The following is a 24928-nucleotide window of genomic DNA, read 5'->3' as shown; positions in this document are numbered from 1 at the left end:
AAATAGAAAATAAAACGAATGTTTGGGTCAAAATACTTTTATTACATTTAGATAGTGCTAATTATAAATGAAAGAAAAAAATATTTTACACTTAAAATTTATGTAACAAAATAGTGTCATACAGTTATTTAAAATAACAGACGTAAAATTAATTTATAATACATCCTAGCATCCTAAATAAACCAGGTACTTTTTATAAATTTATATCCCACAATTAAAAAATATTAACAAACAATAATTAATGCAGCACAAAGGAATGTCGGCCGACACAAGTGGCAGCGCCACAGCCTAGTCTATTTCCCTTACAACAACTGGACAATATTTGCATATCCCTAGCGCTTATTTGTAGATAAGCAGTCGGCACACGATCTGTGTCCTACGGCTTAAGTTACTACATACAACATCAGCTAGTGAAAGTCACATCACAATCGGTACAGTTGTTTCAGAGAATAGCCATAACCCAAATGTCTGTTTCACAGACAAAAGATTTAAAAAATGGTTTATTTCAATGGGTGGGAATATAGTGAAATTTATTCATAAGCATTCAGTGAAACCATTAAAATTGCTAACTGATATTTCATTTTTATTTATTTGTATGTATAAAAGTCATCGCGAGTACATTCGACATCGCTTTGCTAGTAATGTAGCCTGTCTTCAAACCACAAAAGTTAAAATTAATAATATTTTAATTAAAATTAAATTTCTATATACCTATGTGAATCATCATTTATTTTTATCACATAGATTTTAGGTAGGTATATAAGTATACAAAAATCGTTTTGTCCGACAAAATTAATTAATAAATAAGACATGTTTATAATACAATAAGAAGGTTAATGAAAATTGTACACATTCAATCTACAATGACAAACAAATTAATTAACGTTTTAGTGAAATGTCCTATGAACATTTTATAGTGACACAAGATGGCTTATTCACTATTTTGGTCTATTATAAACCTATTAAAATAAACATCAAATCAATTCACAATATGGCATTTATAACACATTTGCTCGTAAAGTATCGCTTATTTCACCAATTTTAATATCGTAATGTATATCATTACGCACATGTGCCGTAATGTAAAGTAAAATGCACATGTGCCGTAATGTAATATAAGACCTTTGTCATCTGTCTAAAAGCGAACGGTACTTTTTTAAATCTTGGCAAAGAGTTTTTATGTCAGAAAAGTTCTTAAATAAAATAAACTTTGTGAGATATAATATACTAAAAAGCCATTTAATTCTTTAATTTTAATAATTTTGACAATAAATGTCAACCTTTATCTGTATCAGTAACACAAAAATATTAATTTACTTTATTAGTAATACTGGCTGTTTTTGGTGCATTTGTCTTAAAAAACAAGCACTTCGTTATCTGTACAAAAATGACAAGCATATCAAAATTTCATCATAAGAAAAACAGGCAAAGATGCAAATTCGTTTTCAGAAAGTGTGTTCAAAGTGTTTCCTCGCAAATGTGTTATAAAACGTGTATGACAAACGTGCGCTTTGATAATTACATCCTCTGCTTCCTTACTATAGCTCTCGCCTTTGGCTCGAGCTGCAATATCGCCTCGGCTGTAATTTTCAACTTAACGCACTTATATCATAATGTACTATTACCAATGTGATATCCATTAGTAAGCATCCATGACATTTTTATAATTGACATATTTGTATATGTCAATTAGGATACGTCAATGCTAGTGAATTATCCTGAGGCAACACTAATAGGAAGTGCGACCTGTCTCAAACGCATAAGCAATCAAAGTTTTTATAATTCAATTCAAAATTATTTAAGGAAGGCATCAACAAAAAAGGCTGTGGCCCTGCGACTCAGACCAATTACCTTCTACAGGACCTGCCTCGCTAGAGGTTACCCTTCTGTCAAAAATATGCTATCATGATCAAACGTGTCCATACAAACTGCGTCTATAGATTCGATGTCTGATTGTGTAAAATTTATACATGTGTGTATTATAATTTACAATTTTGTGTGTGGTGTAAAGATTGTATTTATTGGTGTTAAATATTTTAAATGTCTGAGTTTACTTCGTCCCTTTCAAAAACGACAGACAATAGGCTAGTTGACACTTTTTTTGAATAGTTCATTATTGTTCTACTAACTAAATTTTTTTTTAATTTTTTTTTGAGACGTGATTACATGAACATTTTAGTTTTTAAATGTGTTTTTGACAATATGAGCCAAAACGCCTGTCGGCCACGACAGTCTATGTTTCATCTGTTTCATGACATCACTGTAATAAATCCTAATCCAATGTTATTAAAATAGCTAACAATTAGTTCGCCGTTTAGTACTTCAAGTGTGTTAATGACGTCACAAAATGGATGTCGTCAGATCTTTGGAAAATTTGAAAAAAAAATCGTGATATTTAAATTGAACTTTTTAAGAAATCCTTAACTTTTATTATTTAATTGACCTTTATTCCATGTACTACAAGAAATTATAATTGTTTATATTAAATTTGATATGAGTCAACTACCCTATTTTGTTGGTGAATTTTAGTGCGGTGCAAGTCCAAATAGAAGTTATTTGGTCTGAGCCCTGCGACAACGGTCGGCACATTCACATTCGAGCTGATTCACATACTGCGTCCGACCGAACAGTTATTACACTATCGTAGCAAACTCCAAGGTACATACAAAGTGTCCGTGTCACTCGTCTTGGCAGTGTATCACATACTAGCACCCACGCCAACTTTAAATCAATGTCCAAACTAAGCTTACTGTCACACAAACTCTAATAATACTGCTTATATCTCAATATAATATAATTTTTTTTTTCTTTATATTACACAATTTTACAAAACGTCTAGATATAGCTCGAAATTCAGTAGCCAAATAAATTCAAATTTAACTGTTATATTTATTGTTGAACTATTTAATCAAAAAGTATAACATGTGTGTCAATCATTAAATTTTTCACCAATGTTAGTTTATTTTTCTACTTTGGTATTATTGATTGATTAATATTAAATTAAATAATTATGTCAATTTAATTAATTCAATTCGGGTTCCGTAAATGCAATTCAGAATATCACACTCTAAACATTTTTGCACTTAACATTCAAGCAATAAACCAAAATAACTAACAACAGTAGGGAATGTCTACTCGCTTCTGAAGGAAATCTTTTTGAAACGGCCGACGAGACGGAGCAGTTCAACCGAGAGGATATCGTACATGTATACAAAAGCACGTCAATCTGGAATAACTTAACAGTAATATTTAGAATACACTTTAGACTAGCTACTGGGTCCCTTCGAAATTATAATAGTTTACTTTAAAACGAACATGTTTGTACCGCCCGCATTCACCTGGTGCGCCGTGTGTCTGCTGCTCCGTGCGCGCCGCCAGTCACTAACTGTAGGGCTGCGCGTGCAGGATCTCGCCCAGCAGGCGCTTGAGCGAGTCGACGCCGGTGAGGAAGCCGCAGTCGGGCCCGTGGTGTGGCGTGGCCGTGGCCAGCGGCGACTCGGCCGCCGCCGCCGCGCACGCCGTGTGCGCGAAGTCGATCATGCGGATGTCCACGCGCTCGTCGGGCGGCGGCGCGGCGGGCGCGGGCCGCGTGCGCGCGCGCTTGCCGCTCGTCTCCGCCTCCGCCGCCGCCTCCGCCTCCGCGTCCGCGCGCCACGACTCGCTGCTGGTGCTGGAGTACGCCATCCAGCTGTCGGCCGAGTCGGGGCTGGGCGGCTGGCGCTCGGGCGCCGCGCATGCCTCGCCCTCCTCGTAGCCGCCCATGGTCTCCTCCGAGTGCACGAAGGGCGCGGGCGGCATCTCGTCGTGCAGCGTGGACATGTCGAAGTGGCCGGGCGAGGGCGCGGGCGGCACGTCGCCCTCGTACACCACGAGCAGCGAGGTGGAGTAGAAGCGGTAGCTGGTCTGCTTGGCGATGGCGCGGCCCAGCGCGTCCAGGTCGCGCAGCACGCGGCGCACGACGCGCGCGCGCAGCCCGCCGCCCGCCGCGAAGAAGTCGCGCAGCGCCTCGCGCAGCCCGCTCTCCGACAGCGCGCGCCCCCAGTACTTGTCGCGCCGCACGCACGACCCCTTCTCCGGCATGTACACCTGGAACGGATGCCACGTATAAGCACAACGAGCCGAGTGGACCAAAGACACACAGACATCTGCAGCAGTGGCAGCGGCTCACCTGCATGCCGCAGAGGCGCACGCCCAGCGAGGCGGAGGTGCTGGCGGCGCACTTGGCGATCTGCTTGGTGCGCTTCTCCGCGCTGGCGTCGTCGCCGTGCTGGCGCGTGCCCATCTTCAGGTCCAGCACGCACGGCCGCCGGTACGACGACGTTATGTTCTCCATCATCAGGAAATCTGCACAGAGGGCATTGACACTTAAAATTTATATAATATATAGTATGTAACTAAAGTTTAGGTAGGCAATTGCATAACTCATTTGCCAGTCAATTAATTTCATTATCTCAAACTGCTGTCAGTGTTCCTAGAAAATTGTAAAAACTAGGTAAAAATCCTACTTGAGATTACTATATTTTCCATAAAATTTTCATCAAATAGATTCAATCAAGTTACATGAATGCCTGTTTTCAATAATCACAAACTTAAATTGGTTTTTGACATTGTGTCCACAAACTGGAAAAATTTAATAAGTAACAACAACCCAACAAAAATAACCCTTAAATAAGATGGACAGGTGACATGATGCTTTAGCAAAAGTTGGTAGTAAGCCCCCAGAGCAAATATCGGAATCAATTCAGAATTTACCTAAATATTGAGACGCACGAAAAAGCGTCAGCCGAAAGCGAGAACTGCTGATAACATACCCTTTATCGAAGCGGACAAATTTAATTTACATTCCGTATATATGCTATGCTAATGAACATATTACGAAAGTAGTCGTAAATTACTGCAAACATACGTGTCCACGTGCACGGCAAATATACCCCGCCTAGATATCAAAAACACAAATACAGCATAGAACAATATTGACTTACATTGCTTGTTTGAATTGTCCATATGCGCAATGCTCTTTAGCACCTCGTTGGCATTGCCGTTTCGGTGCACTTTAAATCTGTAACGGAGAGGAAAAGGTGATCATGCTATCGACGTATCGTAGAAGCTAATGTAACAAAGAGCTGACGTTATCGGCTATATTGTTAGTGGTCCCGCACACTACGCAATATTATTGACAACATGTAGGGTGAGGTTGCTCAAGTCGAACCCCTTAAGAAAACTAACTGCGTATGGTACTGTTTCAGGCAACATCACTCTACCATATTGTCGATACCAGTGCGTGCGCGCGGCTAGCCTTAGTTTGCAACAAACTGAATCATTACCGCGACTCCACGACGCAAGTCTCGCGCGCGCCGTGCGAGATCACGCATCGCTCGTAAGCGGGCTAGTCATAAGTATTGCGACGGTATGAATTAATGGCGACGTCGGGCGCCGGGCCGGCGTACGTCATAGCTTCTGAAATATGATAAAGGACACATGACAAGTGTCGAGAGAGTGCACACTCTGCGCGCGCTGATACGCACTTGAACACGTCGTCGCGTTTGCGCTTGCCGCCCAGCGACGCCTTGCGCCCGTTCTCGTCGCGGAAACATGGCGAGTAGCGCTTGTCCAGTTTGGTGCCGCCCGTGTTAGAGGCCTGCATCACGCCTGCAACAAATGCCCGACTCGTCAGCGCGCGTCGACAGACTCACACACAGACAATGCAATCTTACTGTACAATATCGATAACAATGGGGACCGACCATTTTTCATAAATTACTGGAACCACATTTGATGAATGAACCATTAGAATGACCAAATTAGTAATAATAATATCAAATTAAAACTGATTTAATTCCAGTTTGATTGACAGTTGCATAATCGAGATGATGCATAATCAATCATAAAACAACTATTTTATTTCTAATCAAGACAATATGGGCAAGTTAAGTAGTAGTAAGTTATAAAATCCACGATTTCAGCACACGTTTTAAAAATTCTAATTATTTTTGATGTATAACAAAATAAAGGGATTTTCCGTCATTTTTTTTCTGTAACGTTCTGTGCCCATAATGGCCGGTCTCCTTTAACATGATGAAAGGGTCTCGATATTAGTTATTTTATTTTATTTATAGACAGAGTGAATGCAAAGCAGCATCGCCTCTACAAGTGAGGGCGTTACTGGGCAAAATGGATGTCATTCGTAGATAATATTTGTATTTTTACTTACTATTATGTTGGAAATTCCAGCTTTAAAATATAATGGTAAATGAAAAGTTATCGTTTAAGTAATTTCAAAAAAGGGTTTGTATATCTTTTGTGATGTGTAACTGTGTGTGTGCGTGTGGAGTTAGTGTCATAGTGTGCGTGTGCGCAGTGGCGACGCCGCACCATCGTGGGCGTCGCGTCGGCGACATCAGCACGCATTTCCCAATCAAGATGACGTTAAATTACACAATTCAATCAATTACAGAAAACATTGCATGTTCTATTGCTTTTCAAATGACTACAGAAGTTATGTAATAACATAAATTAAAATAGATTAATAGCTTTTAGTGTCATGATTGACCTCTAGTACAATATTCAAACTAGAGTAAACTTTGATAACTTGTAAAATATGTTTTCGATGACCCTTAAGCCGTCGCCGACGCCAAAGGGCGACACCTCGTTAGTGCGTCACAGCGTCGTCGCAACGGATCAACACATTGTGTGCCACACCTGCGTTGCGTTGACGCATCACGTCGCAGAGGACGACGTAGGCACCCAGTCAGCACTGAGCACGCAATGAGCACTGTCCGTCGTCCGTTGAAACATCGATTGCGACGACAGTCATTGACATGTCATTGGATATGGATAACGACGCTGCGACGACGCAACGTATCGTAACGCACTAATGGGGCGTCGCTCTAACGCCGCCACTGGTCGTGTCACATGATGAGGCGTCGTGTGGTGGTGTGGCGCGTGTGGTGGCGTGTGGCTGCGAGTGTGGCGAGTGTAGGTTTAAGTAAAGGTTTACAAACCCAAAATGTAAAATTACCGCTAGGGCTCTATTAGGGGCGGTAGTGGTGAGCCGCCGGCGTCGCTCCGCCGCCGCCGCGCCGCAACCCTTGCGACAACAAGGAAACTAATATTGTGTTCCTGACCCCGCCCCGCGCCCCGCTCGCGACCAAACCCGCCAGCCGCCCGCCCGCGCTCGCGGCACGCCCTAACACGAGCGAGCCGATTAACTACCAGCATTGCAAGCCACGACTGATGCTAAACTAAAACCAGTCACCCACTTTCCGTTAATCCCAAAATAACACCCTCTTTATATGACCTATACTATATATTTAAATTTGATGTTTGCCATTACTAAAAATACAATTTAAAGAAATATACTTTCCTTCGTATTATTTAACTTTAAAAGTTTTTATCTTTTTATGACAATTCATAAAAATAGCTTACAAAAATAAAGAGTAAAGTAGCTATCAAAAAAAAAGTAGTACCTATATAAAATTATAAGCGTTTTGAGCAGCAGCATAATATTTAATTCCCTTCTTATATACAGCAGAAATATGTAAGTTCTATAACTTGATTGGAAGACTGTATAACGTTGAAGCCTAACCTATTTACGTTTATCAGCGATATTAAATTAAAACGCTTATAACTTCGCAGTTCATTGGCATATTCTTACTTCTCTTGAAATAACTGTTAGCCAATTTATTATTAAAAGATAATCATTATCATAATAATAGTCATTATCATAATAACATCAGATATCAGTACACAGCTACCGTTTTGTTTTGCTGCATTAATTCCACATTACTGTAGTCTAGAATTCTAAATACCTACTTATTCATCGAGTCTCAGCGTCAAATCGGACGGAAGACCGACGCAAAAACAATTCCGTGCGATTTCACGCGTAACATTCAACTTTCACGATTTCTATATTCGAAATATTATTAGCAGAATATATATATAATATAAATCTGATCGCGGTCGGCGGGTTTGTGTTCATCCAGTCATCTCTTTCACAGCGCATTGAAATGATCATGTGAGCAATAAGGAGAGTTAATGGCAAACGACACACGAATCACATTATCCCCTCCACGCACACGCATCGACACGTAGCTACCATATCGGATGCGCAGATAAATGCGTATCTAACAGTAAATTGCGTAGATACGATCGATCGTGTCACGGTTGACGCATCATTATCATATCGTACGATACGATAAAAATAATACACAATATCTATTTCGATAACATTGAAATAATAAACATTCATAATCAATAGCGCAATGATGGAAACGAAAATAAAGCGATAACTTCCTTAGTGCTCGAAAATGCGTTAACAAACAATTAATTGGAGACACTAAATAACAAAAAGAAAAGGACATCGAATATAACAAAACAGTGACATTATATAAACAAAAAAAAAACAAATTATGTTTGATGCAATGAACGGTAATAATGATGGGCCATTCAGCGAAAAATTGTAAGCAAGTGGGTACTCAAACGTTTCAACTCAAACGGTGGGGAAGAGGCGACGCTTACCTTTATAGCGGGGGACAAAGTCCTGGATATCCTCGGGAATGTTCTGGTAGAAATGCAGCTCGCGTATGTTGAGCGGCTTGATCACTGTGCTGTCGTTCAGCACCAGCAGTCTGGTGTGACCGCCCACCTGGAATACACACGAAATTGTCTATTAGCAAAATGCCAATAAAGTCAAAACAGGAGATCGAAGCAGGGAGTCACTGGATTCAAGCGGCTCAAGTATTCCATGTATCGCGTGGTGTCACACCCAGCGCCGGCCCGAAGTAAATTTTAAAATGGAGCGAGATCGAATTATGGCGCCTCTCCTAATAATATGTAGATACCTATACCAAATTATGAGTGTAAAGTAAGAATGGAACGCGAAGATCTTGACCATACTCTGGGGTGACCAATTGAAAATCAGGCATAATTGACTAGAATTATCATTTAGGCGCTCTCTAGTATTTGGTGCCTGGAGCGACTGCTCCGTTCGCCGTATGGAGGGGCCGGCCCTGGTCACACCATCCTAAGCTGATTTCATTGGTGGATCACACAAAATTGTATGCATTTTAAAAGACATTTAGCTGTGAACCATTATACCTACAAGCTCATTCAGAAACATAATATTTTCCGATCTTAATATTTCACAATTCTTATCTCCGCACACAATCATTAATTTTAGCTTTATGCCCGATAAGAAAGGTTGAGGCTAACGAAGTTATTAAAACATTGAAACAAAACTAAACCGGATTCAAACCACCAAATGACACCCGTGTGTTATTTATTATTATTGTTGTATTTACAAAAGTTGCAAAAAATATGCGACAAGTTACATATTTGTCGCATATTTTTTGCAACTTTTCAATGATTTTTTAACGCATGTCGAAAATTGTGTTGAGAAAATGTTTACAACTACCTTAAATTATTCACCATATGGATATCACACTAGCGAAAGTTTGTGTGTGTGTTAAGTGTGAAAGTGTGTAAGTATGTTTGTTCCTCCTTTACCCTGCAGCTACTAAAGCGATTTAGCTGAAATTTGGAATGTCAATAGACTGTACTCTGGATTAACACATATGCAATTTTTCATAGCGGAAAAAACCATGGTTTCCGCGGGATTTGTAAAAAAAATTGAATTCCACGTGGATGAAGTCGCGAGCGTCAGCAAGTAAATACATAAAATGATTCAATCAATTTATTAGAGACCAATCAAGGGACAAGAACAAATATAAACAGCCTCACTCCACCCGACTCAATTCGACATTTTTGAGAGGCATAACATATCTGGCATTTGCGCGAGAGAGAGGAATAATACTGGGACTGTAAAAAAAAAAAAAAAAAGAATAAAGATGAAGCTCAATGCGATTGCGGTCCGAGACCCGAGTCCCTGGTAACTCACACACGGAAGGCGATGCAGTGGAACCACACTCGGCTAGCGACGCAGCGATCAAATAACAAACGACCGTGAAAAAAGTTTAGCCGGTGTTGTTGACCCCTTGCCTGCTACACCATACACCTCAACGCTGAGCCTTTAGAACAATGTTACGTGCAATCTGTATTATATTAATACGTCATGATAAACTTATAGACATTTGTTCATATTGCGCGGAGAATCGTGAGGTACATCTTTGTAAAAAGAGAGGATAGAGGAAAGAATACAATTAATTTATGGATAAAAACCGAGTTATAGAAACATATAACAAGGTTAAAATTTCAAAAGAGATTTTGTAACTAGAGTAATTTGATCATACTGAATTATATTTTATTCTATTCTGAAACTATACACAGCACGTACTGAAGAATCTATACTAATATTATAAAGCTGAAGAGTTTGTTTGTTTGAACGCGCTAATCTCAGTAACTACTGGTCCGATTTGAAAAATTCTTTCAGTGTTAGATAGCCTATTTATCGACGAAAGCTACAGGCTATATATTATCCCCATATTCCTACGGGAACAGGAACCATGCGGGTGAAACCGCGCGACGTCAGGTGGTAATATATATTTTAAGATGACGTTTCAAACATCGCAAGTACTTTAACATCATGTCATGATAATAGCCTATAGTAATAGTTGACCACTTGCCAATCAATTAGTAAGAGTTAATTAACGTGTAAGTTTAACTTTTAATTGCGTCACCTTCGCGTTTGCCGCAAACAATTTTCCTTGTTTTTTTGTTGTTGTTGTTGTTGTTGTTGTTACAAGCTTACACAAAAAAGCATGAAATTCAGTAATCCGTAACAATGACGCAATTATAAGTAAATGCACCTAAAATACAAACTAAAAAAATCTTATAAAAAAATCTTAAAATTAAAGACTATATATTTTTTTAATTTGAGGCCCAACAACTCTAGGTAAACAAACAAACTTTTTGATGCAATATATGACTTGATTACATCAAGTAAGTAAGTAGATATATGACTTGATTACATCAAGTCATATATTAGTAACAAGAAAAAGGCTAACTTAGCAGGCTAACTCAGTCTCATCATAGCTGTAACGCCATCTTGTAAAACATAAAGGCCTACGCTAGTAACTCAGCTTCATGGAAACCCTTCGAAAGTCACCTTTTAATATCAAAGTTCAAGGGTTTCCAGCGAAGGGTTTCCATGAAGGGTCGACTAGAGGTATGATTTCACATCAAATGAAAAAAATTAGATTTTATACTTTGTATATTTGAGGAATTGGATCCATAAAACCTGCTATCTCCCAAACTCCATAAACATTAACAGGTATCTATGGTAGGAGAATTAGCTGGCAAAGTTTCGGATTTTACAAAATGAGAAAAGTCGAGCCGTCATTTAACCTTTCCATGGACTTCCAAACATAATGGTCTCGCTCGCTTGACTGCGCATTCCTGCGGGGTCGCTATTCCAGCACCTTGGGACCCCAACGTCCATCGGCTCCTCCAACTATGTGCCCTGCCCATTGCCACTTCAGCTTTGTAACTCGCCGAGCTATGTCAGTTAATACCGTAAAGTACTTACTAAGAAATACAACTTTAGAAAAAAACAACACTGAGCTTCGCTTCCTTATCCAGGCATTATCTTTTAATCAAGCTATAGAAGTACAGCTTATACAGCGCAACGCGAATGCATTAGCACACGCAAGTATATTCATACTTAGTTGCACAGTAATGCTGGCCACCCACCATACGATAAGCCCACGTGCCTGTAGCGCTAAAGGCTTGACGTCCGATAAAACTGGCCCAGCATTCTGTAAAGTTACAGCGCTGTGACATCGTTGATTTCCATGGAAACTTCGTTGTTAGAAAAATTTTAATTTTGGCGTCCTATAGAAATAAAGTTCAAATCTGAATAAAACTACTTAGAGGCGAATAATTCATCGACGAGTATAAAATAGCAGAATCACACCCATGTTCGTGTTGGTCGCGATATGCGCGATATACCCCGCCACCATCATACCGCCGACACCTTAAATCTTGTAACCAGAGGTCTCGAAAGTATTTGCGGAATAGCGCGCATTGGATGATAATTTTAGTGATACGTTAAATAAACAAAGACCTATCAGGAGAGAGATGCCTAAATATAAATGTTTTTAAAGTGCATTGAAAACGGTCAAACATGTTTGCCAAACTGGCTTGACAAACTTAATTTAGCGACATAGCGCATATTATCTAAGTACCATTAGTTTTCAACCTAAAAACACTTAACAAAAATTATTTTTAATTTTATTCGCATACGCATATAATTATCAGATTAAATATACTGCCAGCAGATAAAACACTTAGACAAGCCGTACCTATATATTATAGTGACTAATGCAATAGAGAACGTAATGCATAGGAGAATGCAATTATGTCTCGAGATCATTAATTTTAAAGTATTATAATAGGTTCTCCCTGAATTTAGATTAATTTTAGAATTTAGAAGAACGTAAAATTAGTAAACTACAAGTCGCTCGCGACTCCGGTAGCGTAATGTGCAGTTTCCAAATCCCGCAGAAACAATGGATTTTTCGGAATACAAAGCCCCATTTATCACTATATCAAAATTCATTTAAATTCAGGAAGAACCTATTATAATACTTTGCAATAATGATCTCGAGACATAATTGCATTCTCCTATGCATAACGTTCTCTATTGTATTAGTCCAAATAGTTTAGATCGTGCCGCGTTGCAAGAACCAGCTCATGACTAAGGGCCCCATATGGGTTCGACACTAGCCGGGCATACTCCTACCTAATATCACGTGAGTTTTAGCCGTGATTTATAATCAATTAATTCTATAAGCTTTGTTTGAAAATGTAGCAAAAACGAATATCATTCAATGATAGACCTTGAAAAGCACTATTTTGAATGAATTCGTTCCAACTTATGGAATATTGAAGCATGGTTTATTAATAATTTATTAAATCGCCATGGGAGTATTAAAAGTTAATTTATACATGGTGCAACAGTAAAATTGGATGGGGAGCTCTATCATGGCGGAAATCGATCCAATAATAATAGACATAAGCGGTTGTACACGTAGCGTGGATCATAAAGTGCATTAAGCTGATAGTGACAGGATTAACTCAGCTAGCGACCCTCTACGTTAGTGTTTCCCTTACATAAACGATAGATAGATATTTAAAGTACATGTCTTAATTAGCCTATTACGAGTATAATGGCCTCACTATAGTCAGTGATAGCCTAGTGGATATGACCTCTGCCTCCGATTCCGGAGAGTGTAGGCTCGAATCCGGTGTGCACCTATAAATTTCAGAGCATTTTAAGAAAATAAATATCACGGGTCTCAAACGGTGACGGTAAAATAAGGAAACCTGTATACATGGGAATTTTATTAATTCTCTGCATGTGTATGAAGTCTGACAATCCGCATCGGACCAGCGTGGTGGACTATTGGCCTAAACCGCTCTCATTCTGAGAGGAGACTCACGCTCACCAGTGAGCAAAATATGGGTTTATAACGAATTGCCTGATTATTAGGGATAAGTCATAGAACAGTGCGTGTTGTCAGTAATAAAGTACGGATCTAAGACTTGGTCGCTAACTATGGACCTCATAAGAAGTATCCAAATCACTCAACGGGCGATGGAGGGCGCCATGCTCGGAATGAGTAGATACACTTGAGAATACATAGCTCAACGAGTCGCGAAAACCAACGCCTACAAGCTGCATATGTTAACGACCCGCGAAGCCGAAGAGGACGGGGCACATAGTTCAAAGAGCCGATGGACGTTAGGGGTCACAAGATGCTAGAATGACAACCCACACCAAAAAGAACAGTGTTGGTCAACCCACCACTAGGTGGACGATAAAATCAAGTGGCTAACAAGGAGACACTGGATGATTGCGGCTAAAGACCGTTGTTTGGAAATCCGTAAAACAGGATTAGGTTACGAACGTCAAGCTTCAACTAGGAATTTCTTAGAAGAAAGATTTTAAGCTCCATATTTCATAGCTAGATCGCGGACTCAAACCTTGGACGTCACAATGCGGAGCTAGACTAATCAGTGGACTAACGACACACGGCAACAGGCAGAGGTACCTACACACAGTTGGTATTATATTTCTCAGCTTCACTCGACCCGATTTTATATTAACATATTGTAGTATACTCCTATGCTACAGCCAATGACACAGTTTTTTAAAGTTAATAGGAATTTTTCAAAATATCACCATGGCAACCCAAACACCACCCCCGCGCGGCCATAGGTCGCCATCTTCATTCTGTGTTTCTGTGTTCAAAGCCTAGACACGCTAATTCAAATAAAAATAATTTTAATCGTGGAAATCTTAGAATTTACAAAATTTAAATAAAATTATTTAGTTAGTCATGCCAAAAGGCAAACGTAAACGTAAAAGTAATGAAAAATATGCAGATATTAGGAAAAAATTACGGAAAATCGAGGCAAGACTCGATAGGTCAACGCGGCGTCGAACCGTATCTTCAGGGCCGATGATGTTAGAAGAAAAACATCATTATTCAGGGAGTAAGTCGTCAGGTCAGTTCAACATCTTGTATAATATAATATACCCACATTTTCTTGTAAGAAAACGATTTGCTATCATAATTTAATTTCATACGTAATATGATGACATTTAGTGATGCGGGATGCCATCTGAGCTATCTATCCCTGTCACAAAACCTTTTTTCACTTAGCCCAACTGGGGCTAGGTCCATTCTCAAAGATCATATTAATTTATGATTCTTGTTACATTTTTACAATGTAAATTAGTGATGCGGGACGCCAACTGGGCTATCCCTGTCGCAAAACCTTTTTTCACTTAGCCCAACTGGGGCTAGGTCCATTCTCAAAGATCATATTAATTTATGATTCTTGTTACATTTTTACAATGTAAATTAGTGATGCGGGACGCCAACTGGGCTATCCCTGTCGCAAAACCTTTTTTCACTTAGCCCAACTGGGGCTAGGTCCATTCTCAAAGATCATATTAATTTATGATTCTTGTTACATTTTTACAATGTAAATTAGTGATGCGGGACGCCAACTGGGCTATCCCTGTCGCAAAACCTTTTTTCACTTAGCCCAACTGGGGCTAGGTCCATTCTCAAAGATCATATTAATTTATGATTCTTGTTACATTTTTATAATGTAAATTAGTGATGCGGGACGCCAACTGGGCTATCCCTGTCGCAAAACCTTTTTTCACTTAGCCCAATTGGGGTTAAGTCCATTCTCAAAGATCATATTTATGATTCTTGTTACATTTTTACAATGTAAATTAGTGATGCGGGACGCCAACTGGGCTATCCCTGTCGCAAAACCTTTTTTCACTTAGCCCAATTGGGGTTAAGTCCATTCTCAAAGATCATATTTATGATTCTTGTTACATTTTTACAATGTAAATTAGTGATGCGGGACGCCAACTGGGCTATCCCTGTCGCAAAATCTTTTTTCACTTAGCCCAACTGGGGCTAGGTCCATTCTCAAAGATCATATTAATTTATGATTCTTGTTACATTTTTATAATGTAAATTAGTGCGGGACGCCATCTGGGCTAAAAAATGCTGGTCACGTAAAAAACACTTATTAGGCATTCTTATACTTCTTGTTACCACAAAAAAAAAAAAAAAAACTGATAATGGTATGGCATTGATAAACATTTCGGTTTTAATCGCTTATATGGCTTCACTCCTTGACCAGCCTGACGAATATAAATCAAACCCTAGCATGCAGAATATGCCTGTGGCTTCTACCACAAATCTTTCAGCGATCCCTATTTGACCACCTCGAACAGTACTCCAAGCCCAAGCTCAGCGGGTAATCAATCTTGCGCCCGGAGCCCGACACCAGCCACTGCGATCGTGCTAGTCTCAAGTGATGCACCGGCAGAGTCCCAGGAGCCAGAGGTCGATGAAGCGATGCTCGCTCTATTGGGTGATTGTATTGTAGACAACAAATTTGGGAAGGCTATCCATAAAGACCTAAAGACCATCATGATGGCTTGAAATACTTAGTAAGGGGCTACAAAAGGAGGTTAAAGATAAGATACTCCAAGAATATTGAATACCCGAAAATTGCGATTTGTTGGTCGCGCCCGTCCTTAACCCTGAGGTTAAGGCAGGCAATGGTCAAGAGGGATTCATCACTAATGACTAAACAGAAACGCCGTTGCGGCTATTAATCAAGCTATTGAATTATCACTAGCTAAGGAAAATCACACAAAAATATTGAAGATGTTTGTTTTCAGATTTCTTAAGAAGTAATAATAATCCTAATAATAATCGATTAATCTCGAAAACCCTGCCTTGGAAAACGGGGCTGAAGTCTGAAACAGAGAAGCCTCGCCGCAGCCAGGGTCATCGTGTAGCGCTGAACAGCTCTCAACAGCGGGGGATATCCGACCAGCCAGCACCGAGAACTTACAAGTACCCGAGACAGTACCTCTAAAATTATTTAGTTAGATTGCAGCGCTATATTAAATGTTGGAGTGATATTACAGATGATCCCATCATTTCATCGTGGTTACATGGATATGAAATTCCTTTTACTTCATTTCCAATTCGTATTCGGAATAATACTTCAGACTTTGTTAATCAATCTAATGTCTGTTAGATATAATTGCTATATCTATATCTATATAAATCTGTCAATCTAATGTCTGTTATATATTAATGCAAAATCTAGATGCACGCACACATTAATGGCGAATTTATTTTAAACATATTTTTAGTTCCGAAACCAAATGGCGATAAAAGATTACTTTTGCAATAGATTTGTTATCACATTTTTAAAATGGAGGATTATAGAAATATCTCCAAGCTTATTACACACAACTATTATATGGCAAAAATTGATATATGAAGCATGCCTATTTTTTTTTTTTTCTAATTCATTAGAAAGACTTGGGACTTACAACTCACTACTTGTAATTTTTTAGGTTTTATGTTCGATGCGATAGAAATAACTATAAAGTTACCTATTAAAAAAAAAAAAAAAAAGAGATTAAAGAATCATTAATAAAATACATTAATCAGAATAAGTGTAAATACTATCAATCTTGAAATGAAAGTAGCTTGCTTTGGTCTGAAAGTTTGTGCTAAAAAGCTTAAATAGTAACGAAGTATTACTGCGAATTGATAATGTTCCTGCTATATCATACATCTGAATGAAATTGCTAGAGAGATGGCAAGATGGCAGTAGTGTGAAACAAGAAATATAACAGTGATTGTCTCGTATACTATAATAGTTTCCCTTGTATGCTAAAGATAATCTTGAAGCCTATTCTATAAGGCATAGGGACATAGGAACTTTGTGAATATGTTTCTTATGTTTCTTTTAAAAATAGTTTATATTTTCGGTAAATCAGAGATAGACCTCTTTACTTGATGTAATGTATGTGCCACTTCTCGTTACATTTATCGAAAAACGTTCTCAATGCATGGCTGTCAATGCCTTTACTGTTTCATGGTTTCATTTATCATTTTATGCATTCCCTCCGTTCTCCTTCATTTTGAAAATGTTACAAAAAATAATATGCGATAAAGCAGAAGGCAAAGTATTTGTGCCCTATTGGCCAACTCAAGCGTGGTAACCTATCCTTAAAAAAAAAAAAAAAAATACAGTAAAAGATCCTATTTATTTTGGTCCACGTATTAGTTTATTTGAAATTTCTTCTAGGGTTATCCTGGTTGCTGTGACATATTCTGGCAAGCTTTATTAAATGTTACCTAATTCAGTCGAGATTATGTGAGCTTCTTTAACTATTAACACGTATCAACGATGGGTGTTTTAAGGAATGGCTGGATTATTGTAAAAAAAAAAAAAAACAAATTAATTATTTAGATCCTTCTATTCCATTAACATTTCAAAATTGTACCAAATATGGCACAGTTAATAGTTACAAATCAGCTTTATTGTTGTTCATAGGTTTTCAATCTGTTAATGACAGAATGAAACGGTTTATAAAAGGTGTTTTCAGATTAAGACCACAAAGGTCCTAGGTATAATCTGACTTGGCCCATCATCCCAGCATCGTGCTTAATTATTTATCTGATTTTTGGCCTGGGAACACTTAAAAAAAAAAAAAAAAAAGTCTTCTACTTTGCTAACCTTAGTCACCGCACTTCGAGTACAAACTTTAGCTCTTATTTAATTAACTAACATGAAAATATTTGAGAATATTGAAATAATTATAAAAATTCCAGATTTGATAAAAACTTCAAATATAAAATAATTTCAACCTTTATTAAAACTACCGTTTTTTCAATGAAAAACCTGAAATTTGTCCCGCTAAAGATATGAAATCATATACACAAAAAACTAGATTATTACGCACAAAAAATTAAGACTGGTTGTTTCATAGTATCAAAAATCATCATCAGAATATTTTATCCCAAAGGCTTAGCCATTGGATAAAAGACACAATTCAAAACAGTGGTGAAGATACGTCAATATTCTCTGCACATAGTAGGTACTCGACATGCGATCATTTCAGCAGCTAATAGACTTGGGGTTAATTTTGATATAATTAGGAAGACAGCGGGATGGACTCTGACATCCTCAGTCTTTGCAAAAAATTTATAATCGAGAAGTTATATCCGATCATAAACAATTTGCGTTGTCTATATTATATAACAACAATAATATGAATGGTTCATAATATACTCTGATTGTTATACTCATGTAATCCTAACGGAAATGATTAAGAATTAAAATTCTACATATGTAGTTCACATAACTTTTATTTACTCTGAACATCCTACAATATGTTAATATAAAATCGGGTCGAGTGAAGCTGAGAAATATAATTAAGGATCAAACGAACTTGCCTGGAAGTGAAGTTCGATCATAATTATATGATCAGCTTCACTCGACCCGATTTATAAATAAGCACCCTCCCATATGTAGCAAATATTTATTTACTTCCCTACCCATTATGTGAACTAGTCAATATCCCTAACTCTAAACTAAATGAAGATGGCGACCTATGGCCGCGCGGGGGTGGTGTTTGGGTTGCCATGGTGATATTTTGAAAAATTCCTATTAACTTTAAAAAACTGTGTCATTGGCTGTAGCATAGGAGTATACTACAATATGTTAATATAAAATCGGGTCGAGTGAAGCTGATCATATAATTATGATCGAACTTCACTTCCAGGCAAGTTCGTTTGATCCTTAAATATGCAACGCTGCATAAAACTGATCGCTGAGTAAGTATACGTCATGAGTAGGTACTACCGTAGCACAATTACACGTGTCCGCACTACGAATTGTAGAGAAATATGACACTAGCCAGTTAGCCACACGATCAAGTTCCACTTCCAAACACACTTCACTTAGTAGTAAGTACACTTCCAAAGTGATGAAGTTTGAAATGAAGTTTGAATCGGATTAAAATGGCTTCGATATTTTTATTTCCTACTTCCCTACGCGTACGCGCATAGCTGACTTGATGGCAAACTGGACCGTGTGTGCTTGGCGTTAAATATAATGTAATGTAAATTAAATAGAAGTAGGTACTTAGAGTTAATCCCTAGAAGAAGAAGAAGAAGAAATATACTTTATTGTACATTAAAAACAAAAATAAACAATAACTTATAATAATTATAAATTAATTAAGTTAATACCATAAATCTGTCAAAAGATCAAAATTATAATTAAAACTGTATGCGCTACAGCATGAAAAATTCAAAGCTATTTTAATGTTTAATTAATTAATAATGTACAAAGTGGTGGTCTTGTAAAATATAGACAACTATGGCATTACTTAAAGTAATGAAAGCTTTCGCTTGACATGCATGTAGGTACTCGTATACGATATCCCGAATAGCATGTTAACTTACTATAAAATACTATTACTGATATTCTATACATTTTGTCTGAAAAATTATTACCTAGCAAGAAAATCATTGATCAATTGCACGAGTCACGCAGTCAGCTTACAATATCGCAGCAACATTAGCATTGGGTTGCAATGTACGAGTCATTGGGTTCACGAGTACATCTAGACACGCCGGTTACCCAAACATTTTCATGACCTTCAATGAAGGGTTTTGTATCATGATTTTTCAACAAAAATCCTGTGCACAATACGTACTATACTTTACCTTTTATCATGTAGGGACTTCCCAAAACATGTTTAATGCCCATCGCCGGACATGACTTGTGTGTACGCGATGAAGATTTGAATATGATTTCAAAACAAACAATCAGCAATAATACATTGCCTTATTGTACAAATTTTTAATGTTTTAAGGTAGTAATTCAAAATTGACGGAATCAAGAGATCCGAGAAGGCTCATCTGATCTTAAGTGTAAGTCCATCGTTCATCGAGCATCGATTTAGCTAAGTATTCGTCGACAGTTCTGCTTGCGGTCACGCCACTCCGGTTTCCTCATGCCCCAGCCAACACTGTATCGACAGTTCACCTGATTGTGTAGCGGCAGCACGCCTCGTGCCCGTCGTCGGGCGAAAGCGTGTGCGCGGCCGGCGGCTGCGCACGCTTGGGGTCCATCGCGCGCCATTCCGGCTGCCCCATGCCCCAGCCGAGCGAGTACACCAACACTGCAGCGACAGTTTACCTGATTGTGTAGCGGCAACACGTCCACCTCGTGCTCGTCATCGGGCGAAAGCGTGTGCGCGGCCGGCGGCTGCGCACGCTTGCGGTCTACCGGGCGCCGTTCCGGCTGCCCCATGCCCTAGCCGAGCGAGTACACCAACACTGCAGCGACAGTTTACCTGATTGTGTAGCGGCAGCACGTCCACCTCGTGCCCGTCGTCGGGCGAGAGCGTGTGCGCGACGGGCGGCTGCGCACGCTTGCGGTCCACCGCGCGCCGCTCCGGCTCCCCCATGCCCCAGCCGAGCGAGTACACCATTACTTCGGCAGAGCCACCGCCGCCGCTGTCCACCTAAAACAACAGAATATTTCATAAACATTTCACCAGAACAAGGTACCTTTCCGCCACACGTCACATCTATCTAATAAATAAATGGAAAAAAAGTACATAGAAGGTATGAACGTTGATGGTCGTTTCAGTGAATGTCCGTTAGCCGAATGTCCGTTCCGATGTCAGCCCATCAAGGGCTATCAATATTTTATAAGGGAAGCAATTTAGAAACCTGGCTTTAACGTGACCATGGGTATAGTTTGATGTTGCAGCTACATGTTTATCAATTTCGCAGAAAAAAACAATTACACCACTCAGTTGTTAAAAGATGAAAGAATTTATCATTTTAAGTAGGATTATGACGTATTTTTAGCCGTTGCTACGCGTATTCACGTATGCGGCATACTAACGCGTTAAAGACACAAATACTTAATATCCTTGATACGAAAGTATACTTAGGTGAAGACTTAAACGTTATAGCAAAGTTTGGGCGTACCTAGAAGCTTTGCAATGTCATCGGAGAGATATTTATTATTTGTCATTAATTTTATTGAAAAATTGAACTTCCTTATATTGTCTAAAATGGAGATATCTAGAATGGTGACAACATAAAGACAAATGGTGATACAGATGAATAGTTAAAAGCAATTAAAGACCAGAAAAGGAAGTAACACATTTGACAATCATATTTATGGGGCTATTATTACTTCACCAATAGTAATAATAGATTGTTAACATACAAATATCTGCTGGTTATAATTCGGTATATTCTGGGCGACTGCCCAACCGCGCCCTACCGTAACAGTGGCTCCAAATTAGATCGTAACGTTGATTAATTAACCAGCATGTCTTATCTTGAAATAACAAAGTTCATCAACTATTCACGTTACGTAACTCTTGCAACCCGAGTACTTATATCAACTAAGCATTATAATAAAGACCTTTGGAACGATCTAGTATGTAGATAAAGTATACACGCTAGATGAAACAAACGCCTTCAAACTGTACATGTTTTTTAAGTAACTAACTGTACGTGTGCATAAAATCCTCAGAATAGTTAATCTGAGATAAAATCATTTGTGCACTATTCCACTCGTTCTCCTGACGTTAAGCCAAAACAATAAATTAAGGGTTAAAAAAATACCATAATTTTCGGAAGGATTTATCAATTCTACACGTTTACATTAGTGTACCTACCTAATTAATCATTAAAACATCACTTAATTTATAATTAGGTATTATATACACGCAATAAAAATTCAAAGCTACCCAGTCATATTTTTTACACTTTTAGCCAGATTTATGAAATGACAGGTATCTTATGCAATGCAACAAGAAGTAATTGATTAACTTATTTATAATTACAAAATCTAATGTAGATTATCCTAAATAAAAATTTCTTTCTTGAATAGAAGCATATAGACACTAGTCAAGGATGGAGTAGTAAGTGATCTTCCATCATGTATTTGGATAAAAGAACGATTAGATACTTTTTGTTACTCTAAATACTTTTTTTAAAACTATTTAGATAATATCGTAATGAAGTGTTCAAGTGATAACAACCTAGAAACAGCACATGAAACTATACATTATAGTTTCACGTACATAAAGATTCGATACAAAAATTGTGCTAATCAAATAAAGCTAAGATACCGTCTATAATATATCTGTTATTAAGTATCTGTCTCTACAAAAAGTTACTTTATTTTTTATAAAGAACCCGCGATTTCGTCCGCGTGGAAATCAATTTAAACTATCAAGCCCTATTTCACCACTTTAGAGTTTGAATTTCAAAAATTTTTGAATACCATTATATTTCGTAATTTTTTTTATGATTTATAAACAAATTTTTAAAACTGTAACTCTAAAAATGAAGGACCTTCCATACAAACTTTCAACCCCTATTATACCCCCTTCTTATTTTATTTTCGCAATAAAAAGTATCCTATAACCTTTTTCGTTTTATGGTCTTATACCGTGCCAAGTTCCATTTTAATTCATTCAGTAGTTTCAGCGTGATGCCCGAATAACAAAAAAACACGGACCTGTCTGTCCGTGTTTTTTTGACAAAAAATCGAAAAAAAAAATATTTTTAGCTTCAGTATCGGTTTACACCCCCCCCCCCCCCCCAAATAATAATTTTCAAAATATCTACAATGCACAGAATTCGTATTATAAGTATAGATCTAGATGGCGCTGGCGTCCATTAGGCCACGGTAACATTTGGTATAAGTAAAATCTCAAATTGCGAATAAGTGTATGGAATTCGACCAGTTTTATTATAAGTATAGATATAGATGTAGATGAAACATCGATATTAAATTTAACATAAACTAAATATACTACACATTTGACTATATGTGATTGTTAAGAATCTAACTAGTGAAACTACTTTACCAGTTCTGTTCAATGTAAGCACAAGACTATTGCAACCCAGCACTAAGCTCAGCGTATGTATTTTGCAGTAGTCGACGATTATCCCGTTAGCCCGTGATAACACTTATCAATCGGAAGTCGATTATACACAATGCGAGAATCGTACCACACATATCTATCTCTGGCAGGCGAGACATAAAAATTATTACTATCAAGTGCGAATCATGTTTGATGATTTAGTACAGGAAATCTAGAAAGAATCGTATAAGATTTGTAAAATAATTACATGACTCGAATTTTTTTAACAATCGGGATCCTTGGGGTGACTCAGAAACTCAAAAAGTTTTTGGATTGGGTTTTTTCTTCTAAAGTATGAGTTTTACCATTTAAGTTAATTTGACAAAAAATCTAGAGGACTCGAGATAAGTTTGTTTAGTTACTCCCTACCGATGGTTAAAAAATCTCGAGTCATGTAATTCTTTTAGTCCTAGATATCCTGTGCTACTTGTCTTTGTGTACTTGAATTTTAATGTTATGGAAATTAAAGATAATATGGCCCTGGTCATAGGCGAACAAGGCGAACGACAATATCAATAGCACCTACTAATTAGATATATTTGCACACTGGTGCCTCTTTCGGCTATAAGTGTACAAGTAAATATATTTCTAACGCATTCACAGGACGTCAGGACTGGTCTCAATCAGCAAATCTTAAAGTCCTTCTCAGCAGAGGTCCGAGTCATATATTAGTCTATCGAGTCCATTTTTATGTCAAAAAGATTACATACATGATGTATTACAAGAGCTCGATCAACACTCTCAATGAAAGAAAAAGAAAACACAATTTTACAGATTTTTATATTATCCTCCTCCGTAAGTCGTATTCCTCATGTGTGAGGGTCGTGACCACCTCCATCTCTAATCCTTGTCTTTAGGATGGTATGCCATTCTTTCCTATCTCCGGCTACGCGAAGAGCATCGTAAACTGTGGACTCGAGTGTAGTGCGGACCTGGTCGGACCAACGCATCGGGCTGCGCCCCCGCGATCAAGTAATAACAAATTTTTCCAGATTATCTCCGTCTTTCCTGGCCGAAGTACTCTAAAATACGCTTGAGGCATATGGTAGAGAGTCTAATTTTAACTTTGAGTTGGGCAAGTATGGATGCGTTAGTCCGAAATGCAGTCCATGGAAACCATCTCGAAAGCGTCAATCCTTTTGCGGTCTGCAGATTTTAAGGTCTGCAAATTTTTATATTATAACTGCTACTAAACTAAACTTGACCATAAATAAGTTGCAATACGATTATGTTATGATTATGCCGAGTAACGATTTATTTTTTATCATAAGTATACTCTACAATTCTACATGGTACGGCACGGCGCCAAATAATAGAGTTCAATGTTTAATTTTATGTTATCTGAAATGGAGACAAAGTAAATATTTAGAATCAATATTTAATCTTTACAGCAACAAATACTTTCAATGGCACGTTCTAGATATTTATTATCAACCCATATTCAGCTCACTGCTGAGCTTGAGTCTCCTTTCAGAATGAGAGGGGTTAGGCCAATAGTCCACCACGCTGGCCCAATGCGAATTGGCAGACTTCACATACGCAGAGAATTAAGAAAATTCTCAGGTATGCAGGTTTCCTCATGATGTTTTCCTTCACCTTTTGAGACATGTGATATTTAATTTCTTAAAATGCACGCAACTGAAAGGTTGGAGGTGC

At 38.2% G+C, this 24928-nt stretch overlaps 1 protein-coding gene and 1 long non-coding RNA gene across 3 annotated transcripts in view; one reads left to right on the top strand and one right to left on the bottom strand.

Annotated features, from left to right (window-relative positions):
- Positions 1-21: 21 nt before the first annotated feature.
- The window catches only part of LOC112048203 (inositol hexakisphosphate kinase 1), a 70697-nt gene continuing 45790 nt past the window's right edge, over positions 22-24928 (bottom strand). For both annotated transcript variants that reach the window (XM_024085655.2, XM_024085654.2), the window contains exons 2-7: positions 20669-20839; positions 8518-8644; positions 5526-5649; positions 4983-5059; positions 4169-4344; positions 22-4086 (exon numbers count right to left, since the gene is read on the bottom strand). In XM_024085655.2, coding sequence (XP_023941423.2) covers positions 3382-4086; positions 4169-4344; positions 4983-5059; positions 5526-5649; positions 8518-8644; positions 20669-20806 — 1347 coding nt within the window. In that variant the 5' untranslated portion in view covers positions 20807-20839 and the 3' untranslated portion in view covers positions 22-3381. The remainder of the gene's footprint in view (positions 4087-4168; positions 4345-4982; positions 5060-5525; positions 5650-8517; positions 8645-20668; positions 20840-24928) is intronic.
- Positions 14030-18657, top strand: LOC128198737 (uncharacterized). Its single transcript, XR_008251448.1, has 2 exons — positions 14030-14466; positions 16178-18657. It is a non-coding gene; the product is annotated as an uncharacterized LOC128198737 (long non-coding RNA).

The sequence above is a fragment of the Bicyclus anynana genome, chromosome 14 (genome assembly GCF_947172395.1).
Source record: "Bicyclus anynana chromosome 14, ilBicAnyn1.1, whole genome shotgun sequence".
Taxonomy (NCBI): Eukaryota; Metazoa; Arthropoda; class Insecta; order Lepidoptera; family Nymphalidae; genus Bicyclus; species Bicyclus anynana.
This window is presented reverse-complemented; position numbering and strand designations above follow the sequence as displayed.